The sequence below is a fragment of the Canis lupus genome, chromosome X (assembly GCF_011100685.1).
Source record: "Canis lupus familiaris isolate Mischka breed German Shepherd chromosome X, alternate assembly UU_Cfam_GSD_1.0, whole genome shotgun sequence".
Classification (NCBI taxonomy): Eukaryota; Metazoa; Chordata; class Mammalia; order Carnivora; family Canidae; genus Canis; species Canis lupus.
In genome coordinates this window covers 81,091,933-81,107,143 of record NC_049260.1, presented here as the reverse complement: position 1 = coordinate 81,107,143, position 15,211 = coordinate 81,091,933, and the positions used below count along the sequence as shown (strand labels likewise).

The following is a 15,211-nucleotide window of genomic DNA, read 5'->3' as shown; positions in this document are numbered from 1 at the left end:
ATGGACTTTGGGTAGAGACGCACGATTTTGGGTCAATAGAGTTGTGTGTTGCATGTAATTGCATGTTTTCAGTATTACTGCTGAAACTGCTATGTCAAGTCTATCTGTCTCTCTTTGGAGGTAATCTTCTGACAAGTACTCTTTAATGTGTTATGTAGTCACATTACATTGGGAACCATGTTAAGTGAAACAATGGACTTGAAAAGTCTTTGAAAAGCATAATGTACAATCCAAATGTAAGGTGATGTTACATAGAGAAGTATTATTTCTCTCCCTTAAGTTGATGAATATAGAAGTCCTGTGGGGCCCCCTAGGCCTAGCACATGTTGACCACATATCAAAAATAACTATTAGAAGTTTGCTGTGAGGGATCCCTGGGTGGCGCAGCGGTTTAGCGCCTGCCTTTGACCCAGGGCGCAATCCTGGAGACCCGGGGTCAAATCCCACATCGGGCTCCTGGTGCATGGAGCCTGCTTCTCCCTCAGCCTGTGTCTCTGACTCTCTCTTTCTCTCTCTCACTATGTGCCTATCATAAATAAATTTTAAAAAATTAAAGAAAAAAGAAGTTTGCTGTGAGGCAAGCCTTCTAGTTTGTTGTCTCCTAGAATCAATTATGAATGTGAGTTTCGTTTTGGGTTTTACTTATCCATCTTCTAGCACCTCATTGGTATAATTTTGTTAGTCTTCATAACAGGAAGGAGCATACCTTTTATTTTTCTTAAATAACAGGAATATGTGAAGTGCTGAAAGATATGACTGCCCCTCTACTACCATGAGACTGGAACTCAGGACTCCTAATATGACTTGCCTTCTCCTCTCTACTATGCTTCTCACTTCTGGCAGGGCCAAACCATAAGGCAGGTACAGAGTTGCTCCCTAACAGTAGAAACTAATGTAGTCGTCGATTATGTGACTATTATGTAATGGGTTGTGACTTTTCATTGACCCTTTTCATTTGGGGTATCTTTTAATATATTCTAGGGTAGAAGCAATGGAATACATATCAAGGTGAAAAAGTAACTCCTGGCTTTTTCCCCTAATGATACTGATTCTTTTCCTTGTCTCTTGCTTCATAGGTGAGTCTTTTCAGCTTCTCACCTAGACAAACATCTCTGCATGTGTGCAATCCCCTATTCTGTGATTCTTCACAATTAAGCCCTGTAGATAACTGGAAGGACCCCATGACTCTCCCTGAACATGAACAAAAAGTCTCAAGAGGAAGTAAGCTATTAGGAGTGAAACTAATAAAACTCCAAAGGAGAGCAGCCCGGTGTCTTAGCGGTTTAGTGCTGCCTTCAGCCCAGGGCCTGATCCTGGAGATCCGGGATTGAGTCCCACGTTGGGCTCCCTGCATTGGAGCCTGCTTCTCCCTCTGCCTGTGTCTCTGCGCCTCTCTCTCTCTCTCTCTGTGTGTGTCTCTCATGAATAAATAAATCAAATCTTAAAAAAAAACTCCAAAGGAATTAAATGAGAATCTGTGAGCTCATCTAGAACAGTGCCTTGGAAGATAGTAGGCACTTGGTAACTAATGTTAAATTGGAGCCCTAGGGAAGGAGCTGGTTCTAACATAGAACTGTGCAGCAAGACCTAGTCCAGCCAGTCTCAGGGCCTTGAGTCTAATTCCACTCTGTTCCCATCCATAGTTTTCTACCCCCCACTTTAGGTCCAGAGTGACATCCAGTAAAGTGCTGTGCATTTTTGAAGCACATTGTTGCCTTTCTACTTTGATCTCCTTGAGGTGATCATGCACCTGAATTGCCATTGGCATTTCAAGGTGTTGTTGCTCTCAGAAGGCTATCATTTCCCTGCTGGGACCACTTTCTTTTGCTTTTTCTTCAGTGTCTCTTTTCTTACTCTAGAGTGGTTTCTCGTACACCTGAAGGAGATATCAACTGCTGATACATAAATGTGTGTATTTGATGAGTGCAGTACAGCAGTACGTCCATTGGGTGGCATACTTCATCAATCTGTAATGGGATTTCTGTATGAAATATTTATGGAACTGCTATGTCCAGATTTGGGTTTTGGCTGTAGAGGACAGGTAAAGTGTTTCATTCGTGTATAATTTTAATTTGAGAATAATATCCTTTCAAGGGAAAGACAGAATGTGATAGTTAATGTTGCTAATGTCATGCTTTATGTAAGGTCAGTAAGCTGATTGTGTCATTATAAGCTACATGTATAAGGAGATTCAGATCGATTGCAGAGTCTGCCTTTTTTGTAGGGAGAAATGAAGGTATGCTAGTTTCATAAAACATACAGGGTTTTCTTGGTAAAACAATGTTAATGAAATAATAGGTTTAGTCAGGAGTTACAAAGGTCTCCTTTGTTATTAATCAAAACCTGAAGCTGGTAAGAGTCCTTGGGTCATGTAGTACAGCCTTCCAACTCTAGATTAAATAAAGCCCACACTACACAAGAGAGTTTTTAAAGGTTCTAGCAGGGTAAGTTCTGTGACCCAGCAGGGGCCTCAGAGGGGTCATTGGAAATAGCTTTGTGAGTTTCACAAACTAGCCAAGGGGATGGGAGGACTTGCAGTATAGAATGGATTCAGCCAGTATGTAAGCAAGCATAATCTTCCTGCTTATTTCTGTTCAAGGAAATAGTTCTTTGTGTTCATTCACTCTGCATACATTTGAGTGCTTGCTGTATGAAAGGAAATGTTCTAAGGCAGTGATGGAATCAAGAATGAAGGAGCTTATGGTAGTCTAAGTTAGATACATAAGTATCCCCAGTACATGCTGGGTTTCATATGTGTGGTCGCAAACTTAATATTTAAAGTACCCACTAGTATATGGATAGAGGAGACAATTAGTAGCTGTAATTTATTTAGATATTTAGAGACCCCTTGAATAAACTATACATCAAAGGCTAATTTAAATAGTTCATGTTTTAAAAGGATAACAAAAAAAAAAGAAATTACACTGTAATAGTTGAAGGAGTTGAAGACAGACTTTCTGATGTGTCTAAAGGCATATTTGAAACCACAGACACAAGGTAGAAACAGAAGAACAATTTTGTTAAGTGAGTAAGATTGATTCAGCAGCCAGTTTTAACAGTTTAATGAGAGAGACTTCCAGAATGGAGAAATGAGGAATGTGACAGACTCTTACCAACAAATAACCGTCTGAGTGGAAAATATTTTTACACAAAACAAAACAAGCATTTGAAGCTCCTGGGGATTGTCCCAGAGGCTTACAGCAAATAAACATCCATTCAAGAAAATCTATGAAATCTCGGAGAGAATGGCAACAATCTTCAGCATTGAGCTTGCTGCCATCCCCCTCCAAGCTATATTTTACCCAAAAGGGAGGAAGGGGGGGCTCAGGGAGCTCTTATCCAGGTGGTTGTGGTCAAGAAGCTAGGGACTCCTCTTTCCCTTGCTCCCAGTCTACAGCTATGGTTTCACCACGGTCAGAAAGACCTCCAACATTTCACATGTTCCCCAAGTCTGTCTTGCAAAAGCTCTCTTCTGGACCGACCCAGTAGGACTGGGTCTCTCTTCTCCCACCCAGCCCCCATTTAGGGTGGAAACACTCATTTAGGGGCAACATGCCAGCAATACCAGACTCTTATTGCCCCAGCCACAGCTTGCATGCATATAGGGCAGAAGTTCATACCTGAAGAAGCAAGCCAAGAAAACATCGAAGCATTCTCAGAAATAATGGAAGTCTTGGTGAACCATAACTGAGGGCACTCATAGCTCTATGATACACATTACAACAAGCAAAAGGGCCAAGCAGTCAGAAGTTTGGTAACAGAGCAAAGGAAAAAGTCAAGGAGACCTCTCCTGGGATCACAGTCAGCTCTGGTATTAGCAAGGCTGTGCATAAGCACAAGGCTACGGTTTACTCAGGAGCAATCTGGCTAGGACATGAGGTGGGCTTTAAAGCAGCCCTCCAACCTCACACAGAACAAACAACAAAGGGGACAGGGCCCTCGCTGGCAGTAGGGGCTTAAACATGGCCTCTGAGGAACCACTGGATGAAAAAGAAGCTTTTCTGACCCAGGGGCAACCCCTAGGAAACCATACTTAAAAATAAATCACACATACATATCCTGGTAGATGGGAAGACTGTGTGCATGCTCAAAGTTGTGCCCTTTGAGAGGTGATTAGAGAGGGAAAAGTCAAGCCACTTCTACTGGGCTGGCTGAACATGGGGCAGAAGTAGATTCCTTGAACTGTAATAGCAGCTTCCAAAGCCACACATACATCCAGTGGTAAAGGGTAAAAATCTAACTGGCTAAGAGGACTTAAACATAATCCTTGATCAGTAAGTGGCCTGATGCTGACCCCAGGGTGAATCCCACATTGCCAGGTGAGATAGAAAAACCCAGAAATCTGAGCAGGAGTATTGGAGGCTGCATCCTGTAGCAGAAGTAGATTTCATGGAGACAGTTCAGCCAAGTCACTAGATAACCAACCAGGCAAACAACAACAACATCAACCACTCAGGGAGATGGTAGCAGTATCCAGAGGTGTTATACTGTGTTACCTAAAATATTCATATGTCAGAGCACCTGGCTGCCTTGGTTGGTGGAGTGTGTGACTCATGATCTCAGAGTTGGTAGTTAATGCCCCACGCTGACTGCAGAGATTACTTAAAAATTAAAAAAAAAAAACTTATAAACTATCCAGTCGTCAGCCAACAATTATGAAACATACAAAGAAACAGGAAAGTGACCTGTACATAGGAAAAAGCAAGAAGCAGATAATAGAAACTGCTCTTAAAGAGACCCACATGTTGGATTTAGCCCACAAAGACTTCAAGGCAGCCATTATAAGGATGGGATAATTCGGTGATAGGCATTGAGGAGGGCACTTGATATAATGAGCACTGAGTATTATTTGCAATTAATGAATCACTACATGCTACCTCTGAAACTAAAACAAACAAACAAAAACAGTGGAGACCAGAGGGCAGTAGGATCACATATTCAAGGTAGTAAAAGAAGGAGTATCAAGCAAGAAGCTGAAGTCCAGTAAAACTATCTTTAGAAAATGAAGAGAAAAAAAAGAAAATGAGGGTGAAATAATACATTCCCAGGTAAAGACAAGCAGATGAAATTTGTTTCTAGAAAAACTGCCTTTCAAAAAATACTAAAGGGAGTTCTTTAGGCTGAAAGCACGTGATAGATACCAAAGAGTAATTCAAACTCACATGAAAAAAAACAAGAGTACTGGCAATGGCAATTATAAAAGGCAGTATAATGGCGTTTTTCCCAGTCTCTATTCTTAACTAATTTAAAGAATAATTTCATAAAACTATATGTGTGTGTGTATATATATATATATATATATATATATATATGATTTTATATATGCATACAACTTTATTGTTGGGCTCATCCAACAGATGTAAATGTTTGACAATGATAGCATAAAGAAGGAGAGTAGGACCAAAGCAGTACTGGAGTAAGGAAACACCATAGTAAGAAATGTATTTTAAAATATCCAGATATACAGGAAATATGCCTTAGATTCAAATATATAAATAGGTTGAAAATAAGAGTGGAAACAGATATACCATACAAAAGCTGGAATGGTTATGCTACTATCAGACAAAATAGACTTTAAACAAAAAATGTTACCCAGAAATCCAGAGGGACATTTCATAATGACAGGGTTTATCAGGAAGGTGTAACAATTACACTTCTATGTGGACCTAATAACAGACCCCAAAATATATGAAGCAAAAGCAGACAAAATCGAAGGGAGAAACAGATATCAATAATAATTGAAGACTTCAGTGCCCCACCTTCCATAATGGATAGAAGATCAACAAGGAAACAGAAGAATTGAAGAATGCCATTAACCAGCTGGACCTGACATATACATATAGAGCACTTCATATTCTTCTCAAATGTACATGGAATAGTCTCCAGGATAGACCATGTGTTTACAAAACAAGCCTCAATAAATTGAAAGGATTGATAGTATACAAAGGTTTTACTCTAATCACAGTGGAATAGAATCACCAACAGAAGGCGATTTGGGAAATTGACAAACACATGGAAATTTAACAAAACCAAAAGCTTTTGCATAGTGAAGGAAACCATCAACAAAATGACAAAGCAGCCTACTGAGTGGGACAAAATGTTTCCAAATTATATATCCAATAAGAGGTTACCAATACCCAAAATATATAAAGAACTTAACACAGCACCAAATAATTTGGTTAAAAAAATGGGCAAAGGGCCTAAACAGACATTTCTCCAAAGAAGATATACAAATGACCAACAGACACATGAAAAGATGGTCAATCACTCATCATCAGGAAAAGGCAAATCAAAACCACAATGAGATATCACCTCATACCTGCCAGAATGGCTAAAATCAACAACACAAGAAACAATAGGTATTGGGGAGGATGTAAAAAAAGGGGAACCCTCCTGCACTGTTGGGAATGCAAACTGGTACAGCCACTGTGGAAAACAGTATGGAAGTTCCTGAAAAAATTAAAAATAGAATTACCATATGATCCAGTAATTGCACTGCTGGTATTTACCAAAGAAAATAAAAACACTAATTTGAATAGATAATATGCAGCCCTAGGTTTATTGCAGCATTATTTACAATAACTAAGATATGGAAGCAGACCAAATGTTCATTGACAGGTGAATAGATAAAGAAGATGTGGTATGTGCACACACACACAGAGTGAAATATTACTCTGCTGTTAAAAGAATGGGATCTTACCACTGCAGCACTAGAGGGTATAGTCCTAAGTGAAAAGTCATATATAGAAAGACAAATACCATATGATTTCACTCCTATGTGGAATTTACAAAACCAAACAGGTGAACAAATTAAAAAAGAGACAAAGAAAAAAGAGTCAAATAGAAAAACCAGACTCTTTAATATAGAAAACAAATTGGTGGTTGCCAGAGGGGAAGTGTGGGGGGTAAATAGATAAAGGGAGTTAAGAGTAGACTTATCTGGATGAGCATTGAGTACTGTATAGAATTGTTGAATTGTTATATTGTACATATGAAGCTAATAAAACACTACATTAACTATACTTCAAATAAAAGCCACTGAAAAAATTAAGAAAGCAATTAGTAAAATGACTCCATTTATAGTAGCTTCAAGAATACAGTATTCAGGAATAAATTTTAACAGAAGTGCAAGTAAGCCTTGGAAACAAAACCATAAAACATTATTGAATGAGATTAAGGAAGACCTAAATAAATGGAAAGACATTTCATGTTTATGGATCAGAGGGTACAGTGTTGTTATGATGGCAGTAGTCCCCAGATTGAGCTACAGATTCGATGCAGTCCCTGTGAAAATATCAGCTGTAGACAGACAATTTAGGTGTATGATAAAAGAAAAAATGAGAAGAAACCAGCTATGTAGTTGGAAAAGAATTCCTGGTATGTGAACCCAAAATTAATCCTTATTAAATGAGTGAAGACAGGTCTAGAATAAGAATCAGTTCCTAAAGGGAAGAACCAGACCGTTACTTATAGAACTAGTTAAGTACTAGAACCACTCCGTAAAATCCACTTCTTTTCCTCTCATTCACACAGTAGTTGCTTTCTGATTTCCTCTTAGGTGCAGACTTTCGTTCATTTCTTCCCACCTCGCAGTTAGTTAAGCTCTATTCTGTAGGGGAGCTTATACTTTAGTCCTTCTGGTAGGGAACATACAAGACACACACACACACACAAGGTAAAAAGTGATGTGTATTATAATAGAGAGCTAGGGTGCTATAGGAATTCAGAAGTAGCATTTGAGCTAGTCTTAGACATACAGTGTTGGGTTGGAGAAGGGCATTCCAATCAAAACAAGCAGCATGAGAAATCATGGGGCATTTCTTTTGGCTGGCATCTTTCAAGGAAGCTAGGGCCAAGTGATGTCCCAGCTCTGCCACTGACTACCTCTATGACCTTGAGAAAGTTAACCTCTCTACATCTGAGTTTCCTCTTTAAAAAATTCTGACAAACATACCACCTACCTCAGGGAAAATGGAATGAGACCATACACGTTAAACCCTTATCACACTGTCTGACACAGAGTAAGTGCTCAATAAATATTTTTTGTGATTCGGAATGGAACACCAAGCTAAGACAGACGTTTAAGCTTTTATGTTGTGGGGAACAACAGATAAAGATTTCAAAGAAGGGTGTAACATAATCAGGGTAGTGCCTTAGGAAGATAATTAACTTGGCAGCAGGTGATCGGAGGTAAGAAAAGGGGAGACTGGGGAGAAGCTGTTGCAGTGGTTCAGGAGCAGTTACATGAGCTCAAACCTGGGTGTCGATAGCCCATAGAACTATATAAAATTCCTGAGTTGGCTGGTGTCATCCCACAGATCAGAAACCTAGGAGAGGGGACAGGTTTGAAGTTGAAAATAAAAGGCCACTTTTATACATCCCGAGATACCGGTGGGGACCACCAGGAAGGAATATGGGATGGGCAACTGGAAGTGCACCACTAGAGACCAGGGCTGGGAGGCTATAGCCATGGAGTTGTGTGAGATTACCCAAGGAGAGAAATACAGGGAGAGGTGATTAAGGGCAGAACCCCTAGAAGTGGGAAATGGAAGAGAAGGGAGATCATCTGACTCCAATTGCCTTTCATAGAACTGTGGTGTTGCTATCTGGTATCATCCACCCTTCCTCCCTACATCCAAACTGACTGTTCCTCTGTCTCGCTGCATAGCACAACTACACGGACCCTCTGCAGTGGCCCCTAGCATGCCAGAGAGGAATACATTTGGCCTCACCCTGCCCCTAAATACTGTTGCTTTCCCCCTAAGGTTGACACAGCAATTTCTGTTAAGATGCAGACCAGTTTTCTTTCCAGGAGAACCCTAGTTTCGAGGGACATTCAGGGCCCTGTGAGAAGCCAAGTTTTGAGATGTCTTACAGATGTTCTCAGAACTTGCAGAGACGAGTGGGCGGATGGCCTTGAAATACTGTACTGTGACATGGCTGATACATAATATACTGGACTCTTTCTCATCAAAAATTTGAAAAGTGGTTCTCACCTCGAAATGTCATGGTTTTGTGCAGGGAGGGCCAAAATAGTTCTCAGGGTAAAAAGGATGGGGGAGAAAGAAAGGGGGAGGTCCCATCCTCCTGGCTGTTTTTAAATTGCCTATAGATTTCATTGGCACCAGATTCATTGGTTCCTTCGAGAACAGTTAGTACATATAGCAGCCAGAAATGGAAGGCAATTTGAGATTCCTATCCTGTACTTTTCCTGAAGAAATGAGGGAGTGCCTGTTTGCCCTGGCAGAAGGGAGTTCTTTTGCCGTAAGAGGGAAATGACTTGAATTGGCCGATTTAACTTGTTTGTTTCCAACGACAACGACGAGGGCCCTGTGTTTTAATTAACTTTTACGAGTGAATAATGGGCAGTAGCCACAATCCAGTTGGCTGGCAAAGGAACTGCTTGGTGTTCTGTTGCAATAATAAAAAAAAATGTGCCTAAGTCTTTGAAACTGGAAGGTTTTTGTGACACTTTAAAATTAACGAGCTGGCTCAGTTTTCCTCCGCATACTCTACTAGGCTTTTTATGACCTTTTTTTCCATTCTCGTGTGAGAGGATTTTGCGTGTGTGTGTGTGTGTGTGTGTGTGTGTGTGTGTGTGTGTGTGTGTTTATGCCTTTCTTTGCAGTTTGGAGACTTCTGAGTTGGGCTGGTTTCAGTCCTACTTTCAGAATTCTTACCAAGGTCAGTCAGCCTGGTCTAGCTAGCTCTCATACCTTTTGATTTCACCTCTCCCTTCAGACTGGTTGCTGTCTCAACAAGGTGGATGAGTGCAGAGTTTGATGTTCCAGCAGTAGGGGCAGGGGTAGGTAGAGTTGTATTCCTAACCCAAACTGAGTGTGGTTAACAGCTAGAGTCTGCTCTAATACATGGAGTTTGGAGAGAGACTCCAAAGGAAAAGAATATGCCTAGCTTGTATTTCAACAATTTAATTTAATTTTTAATTTAAAACTAACATTTAATTTTCCCTTCTTCTTGCAGCAAGTACAAATGGATTCTGGGAGAGGAGCCGGTAGAGAAACGCAGAAGGCTCCAGAATGAGATGACAACACCTCCTCTAGATTATTCCATGCCTGGCCCTTACAGGAGGGCTGAGGCAGCTGCCGCCTACCCAGAAGGGGAGAACAGCCACGAGAAATCCAGTTCGGAGAGAAGCACCCCGCCATACCTTTCTCCAGAATACCCAGAAGCAAGCAAGAATAGCAGTCAGAGCCGGGAGGTTACAGTGCTGTATTCAGGGGCCCCAGACCACCACCAGGGGTCCCTGCTCCACGAAGAATTAGAAGACCAGATGCCCAGGTTGGTAGCAGAAGAGTCTAACAGAGGCAGCACAAACAAGGAGGAGGCACACAAGGGACCTTTTGTAGCTGTGGTCGGCGTCGCCAAAGGCGTCCGAGATTCGGGGGCTCCCATCCAGCTGATCCCCTTCAACAGAGAGGAGCTGGCCGAGAGGAGAAAAGCCGTGGAGTCCTGGAACCCAGCACCCTACTCCTCTGGGGCCTCCGGCGCAGCCCCAGCTACGGCCGCTGGGGGACCAGGCAGAGGCTTCGACGAGAGCGGAGGCCACAGCGCGCCCAAGATGAAGAACCACAGGGAGCTAGAAGAACTGAAAAGAACCACAGAAAAACTGGAACGTGTTTTGGCCGAGCGGAATTTGTTCCAGCAAAAGGTCAGGGCCACACCTTACTGCTGGGACTGAGAGAGCGTTTTAACCTGGAGAGCCCAGAGCCGAGGCTCAGGTGGATTCCCTGGCCTGGGAGGCCTCAAGGCAAAAGACACCATTGAATCGTTCTGTGCCTTGTCTCATATTGAATGAACGAGAATGGGCTTCCCCTCCCGTATTTGGGGGAATTGGGAGAAGGTCCCTAAGTGGCCCGTGTATGGAGTACCCGTGGAGTGAATGTATTAGGGGACACGCCTTGGCACGCTCGTAGCATGTGGGGGTCATTGCGTTTCTGTTTCTTGGACTGCAGGTGGAGGAGCTGGAACAGGAGAGGAATCACTGGCATTCCGAATTCCAGAAAGTCCAGAGTGAATTGGTAACCTACACCACCCAGGAGACCGAAGGCTTATACTGGAGCAAGAAACACATGGGCTATCGCCAAGCTGAATTCCAGATTCTGAAAGCTGAGCTGGAGAGAACCAAGGAAGAAAAGCAGGAACTGAAAGAGAAACTGAAGGAGACAGAGACACACCTGGAAGTGCTGCAGAAGGCTCAGGTCTCCTACCGGACCCCAGAGGGAGATGACCTAGAAAGGTTAATTCCTAGGGTTTAGTTCTCAGTTTGTGAGTGCTAATGGGAAAGCAGGCCTTAGGACCCGCCCCCCCTGCCCCCTGTCACTGGCCATAGATAAGGGAGGAAGCCTTAATTTAGAGACCACCAAGGATCGAGGAGTTACCTAGAGAGCTGCAGTCGGCCTCCCCGTGCTCAATGGCACCACGCTTTCTTCTTTCTGCCTAGCTAATGGATGCATCATTATTGAGGAATGTAGGCCCGTTTTTAAGGGGCTTCATTTGTTCTGATGGCTAATGACTTCATGTCATCTCTTCTGCCCCCCTCACTCCATCATACAGGGCTTTGGCCAAGCTTACGCGGCTGCGTATCCACGTCAGCTATCTCCTTACTTCTGTCCTCCCTCACTTGGAGCTTCGTGAGATCGGGTTTGACTCAGAACAAGTGGATGGGATCCTGTATACGGTGCTGGAGGCAAATCACATACTGGATTGAGCACCGGACTATATACTCTATATACCCTTCTGTACCCTACCCTGCTCTTTTGTCTTCTCTGGTCTTCTCTTATCTTCACTTCTTCCTCCCCTCCCTCCCCTTCTCCCCCTCTCTCTCCTTGTGTGTGTGGTCTCTTTCTCCTTCTCACCTTTATGCCTTATGTAGAGAATATTTGAGTAAATCCTGGCTCTTACTCAGTCTGCTTCTTATTCAGTTTTCGTGTGGAGAAAGAGGCTAGTTTCATAGGCTTTCAGGAGTTCCAGGAACAGAAAAGCAATAGTCACCAAGCCAGGTGACCTGAAAGCTTTAATTTTCATGACGTAGATACTTGACCTGTTTCATATCCTTTCTGAAATGGTTTGTATGCACTTAGGTTCAATCAGTCAGCAAATACTGTGTCCAATGGAGTAGGTGTTGGGAGATAAATTAAGAAGTATAATTCATGGTTTCAGCCTTCAAGAATCTGAACAACCTAGTTGGAAACACAGGACACATACCACATTAACTAACTGGTACAAGTGAGTGGTACAGACATGGTAGGGAGGTTCTGGGGGAGGAAGGTGAAGGAAGGCTTCACATCAGAAATGGGACCTAAACTTAGATTTGTTTTAAGAACAAGCATGACCATGCTGGCAACAGTGGCAACAATGGTGGTTCTTTAGATGATAGGACTATGGTTGATATTTTTTTCTTCTTGCTATCTTCCTGCCTTTTTCAAATTTTCTATAATAAACCCATTATTCGTCTTACATTGGAAAAAAATAAATTGTTTTTAAAAAGAATGAGGTTTGGATTTAGATCTCAGATGAGAGACTCTTGAACATATAATGTAATTTTATATTTATGATTGATACTATATTTAGCATCACCTCCGGAAGAATAGCATGTCCAAAAGCAGGGGAAAAGCTGGAATGTGAAAAGCATGTTCATTTGGTAGAAACGATGGGTTCATGTAAAGGGAACCAAGGTTGAATAACAGCCCATCTCCCCAGCCGCACACAGTATTTGCACTTTCATAAGTTCTGAAAAAGAAATCAGGGCTCCCAACTCAAAAAATATGTGTCACCAGACTGGGATTTCAGGTAGCGAGGGAGCTATTTTAGAGCAGGGAGATCTATTTACTATCCCTCACTCAGAACAGTGCTGAGGAAGGGGGCTGATCTCCTATTACCCGAAAATAGTAAAACCTATACCCTTGTAAAAGTAGACATTTTGTTTACTCATTGCTTTATTGTGTTTATATAGAACGGACTCTCCAAAAAGTTCAAGGCACTCTTCATCAGACGTTGAACGATGAACACATGAAAATATACCAACAATGAAAAAGAAGTAGGAAGGGAGAAGCAATCAAAGTGGGAGAGGTGGGGGCGGCGGGATCAAGCAATGGCAATAGGATTAGGTAGTGCCAAGGAATGTTTTGGAGATCTTTTCCCATGCAGAGTTACTTTGGAAAACCCTCCCGAGCTTATTTTTCCTCCTTGGAGATGAGGCCTGGTCCAGGTACTGTCCAGTGAGACCGTAAGGAGTGGGAGGAGGCCTGAGCCAGGCTCCACCAGCAGAACCAGTGCTGATAGTTACCCCGGGCCCCACCACCCACCCCCGGGCCCTCACCTCTCCGCAGCTCTAGCCTGCCACCTGATTCATCTTCAAGCCAGACATTTGGGGTATAATATCCAAGGCCCCAGTTGTCTAAATAGAAATATGTACTGAAATTGGGACGGGGCGGGGGGTAGGAAGCACATTCAGCTATCCTCTCAGCGATCCTTACTCTTCAGAGGGGGTGCTGTGCAAAAGTGGGACTTGGCCTGGAGGCAGGCAACACGGATGAAAGATGGTATCAGAAAAACATTCATAGTGTTGAAGGTCCAGCCTGTGGCGGAGGGAGTGAGCATGTGCGGCCATGTGTTGGGTGAGTGAGGGGCAAAGTAGGAAAGAATATGGGAAGTTGGGCTCTTAAGAAGAAAAGGGGGGGTGCTTGGGTGGCTCAGTGTCAAGCAATTGCCTTCAGCTCAGGAATTGATCCTGGGGGTACTGGGATAGAGTCCCGCATGGCAGGCTACCCATGAGGAGCCTGCTTCTGTCTCTGCCTGTGTCTCTGCCTCTCTCTGTGTTTCTCTCACGAATAAATGGATAGAATCTGTAAAGGGGAAAAAAATAGAAAAAAGTTGGAGAAATGTCACCACTCTTTACGAGCACTTACTCCCCGCCCATTTCCGAGGCCCAACCCAGAGGGCTGCTTCCAGCAACAGTTTACGTGTGTGACTCCATTTACTACAATGCCGATTCCAGAGCTTCCCCTTTGTTACCTATTTGCAGTGAAACCACGCCAGTGTGAGGACCTTTTAACCAGTGTTAAATGCCACGATAGATTAAAGAATGCCCCCCAGCCTTATCAGAGTTGGTCCAGCATGGAGGCAAAAGCCACCCAGAAACCAGAAGTGGGCACCTCCTCCTGGCTCTCCTCTTAGGTTAACATAATGATAATTGTCCTTTCTAACATCCCTCCTGTTCACCCTTTAACTTTTCCTTTTCCCAATCAGCCTTCAGGCCCTGATCATCTCATGCCTGTAAAATGGAAATCAGCTCATCACTGGCCTCCCTTTTCTCCTGTTCTTGTGCCTTCCATCCACTCGACTGTCATGAAACTGCTTTGGATGACCTCCTCAGGGCTGTGCCTCTGCTCAAAGACTCGCTGGTGCTTCCAGAGCAAAAGCAATACAGAGTCCCACATGGCAGGCACTGTGCCCTCTAGACTCCTCTTTTTAGCATTATAAGCACAAACCTCATTCCATCCTAGCTGAGTTTTTTTTTTTCCCAGTTTCTGAACCTGCCCAGAGATGTTCTACTCCACCTTTGCTATTCAGTTCCCTTCACCTAGAATATTCTCCTTCGTCAACTTTCCTTTGGCTGGAATGTCAACCTCCCCCACCCCACAAATTCCCCTAAGTAACCCAGCCAGGCATAATGTTTTCTTTGAAGATGTAAGTTTTGTGTCACTCACAAGGCTTTTATCGCAAACTTCCTTGTCCTGTCTTCCTATTAGAAAGCTCTAGATTCAAATAACTAACTGCCTACTTGACATTTACATTTACATGTCTCACAGGCATTTCAAATAAAATTTGTTAAAAATAAACAGTGATGGGACGCCTGGGTGGCTCAGCAGTTGGGCATCTGCCTTTGGCTCAGGGTGTGATCCCGGATTCCTGGGATCAAGTCCCACATCAGGCTCCTTGCATGGAGCCTGCTTCTCCTCCCTCAGCCTGTGTCTCTGTCTCTCTCTGTCTCTCTGTCTCTCTCTCCTCTCTCTCATAAATAAATAAAATATTTAAAAATAAAAATAAAGGGATCCCTGGGTGGCTCAGGGATTTGGCGCCTGCCTTCGGCACAGGGCATGATCCTGGAGTCCCAGGATCGAGTCCCACATCGGGCTTCCTGCATGGAGCCTGCTTCTGCCTCTGCCTGTGTCTCTCCCTCTTTCTCTCT

General features: G+C 43.1%; 1 protein-coding gene across 2 annotated transcripts in view; it reads left to right on the top strand.

Moving 5' to 3' along the window:
• The window catches only part of MORC4 (MORC family CW-type zinc finger 4), a 53,174-nt gene extending 40,664 nt beyond the window's left edge, over positions 1-12,510 (top strand). Inside the window, exons 15-17 of one of the 2 annotated variants that reach the window (XM_038587999.1) lie at positions 9,982-10,669; positions 10,974-11,219; positions 11,575-12,510. In XM_038587999.1, coding sequence (XP_038443927.1) covers positions 9,982-10,669; positions 10,974-11,219; positions 11,575-11,655 — 1,015 coding nt within the window. In that variant the 3' untranslated portion in view covers positions 11,656-12,510. Of the gene's footprint in view, positions 1-9,981; positions 10,670-10,973; positions 11,258-11,574 lie in introns of both variants that reach the window. The other variant, XM_038587998.1, reaches the window with a different exon arrangement.
• The last annotated feature ends 2,701 nt before the right edge of the window (positions 12,511-15,211 follow it).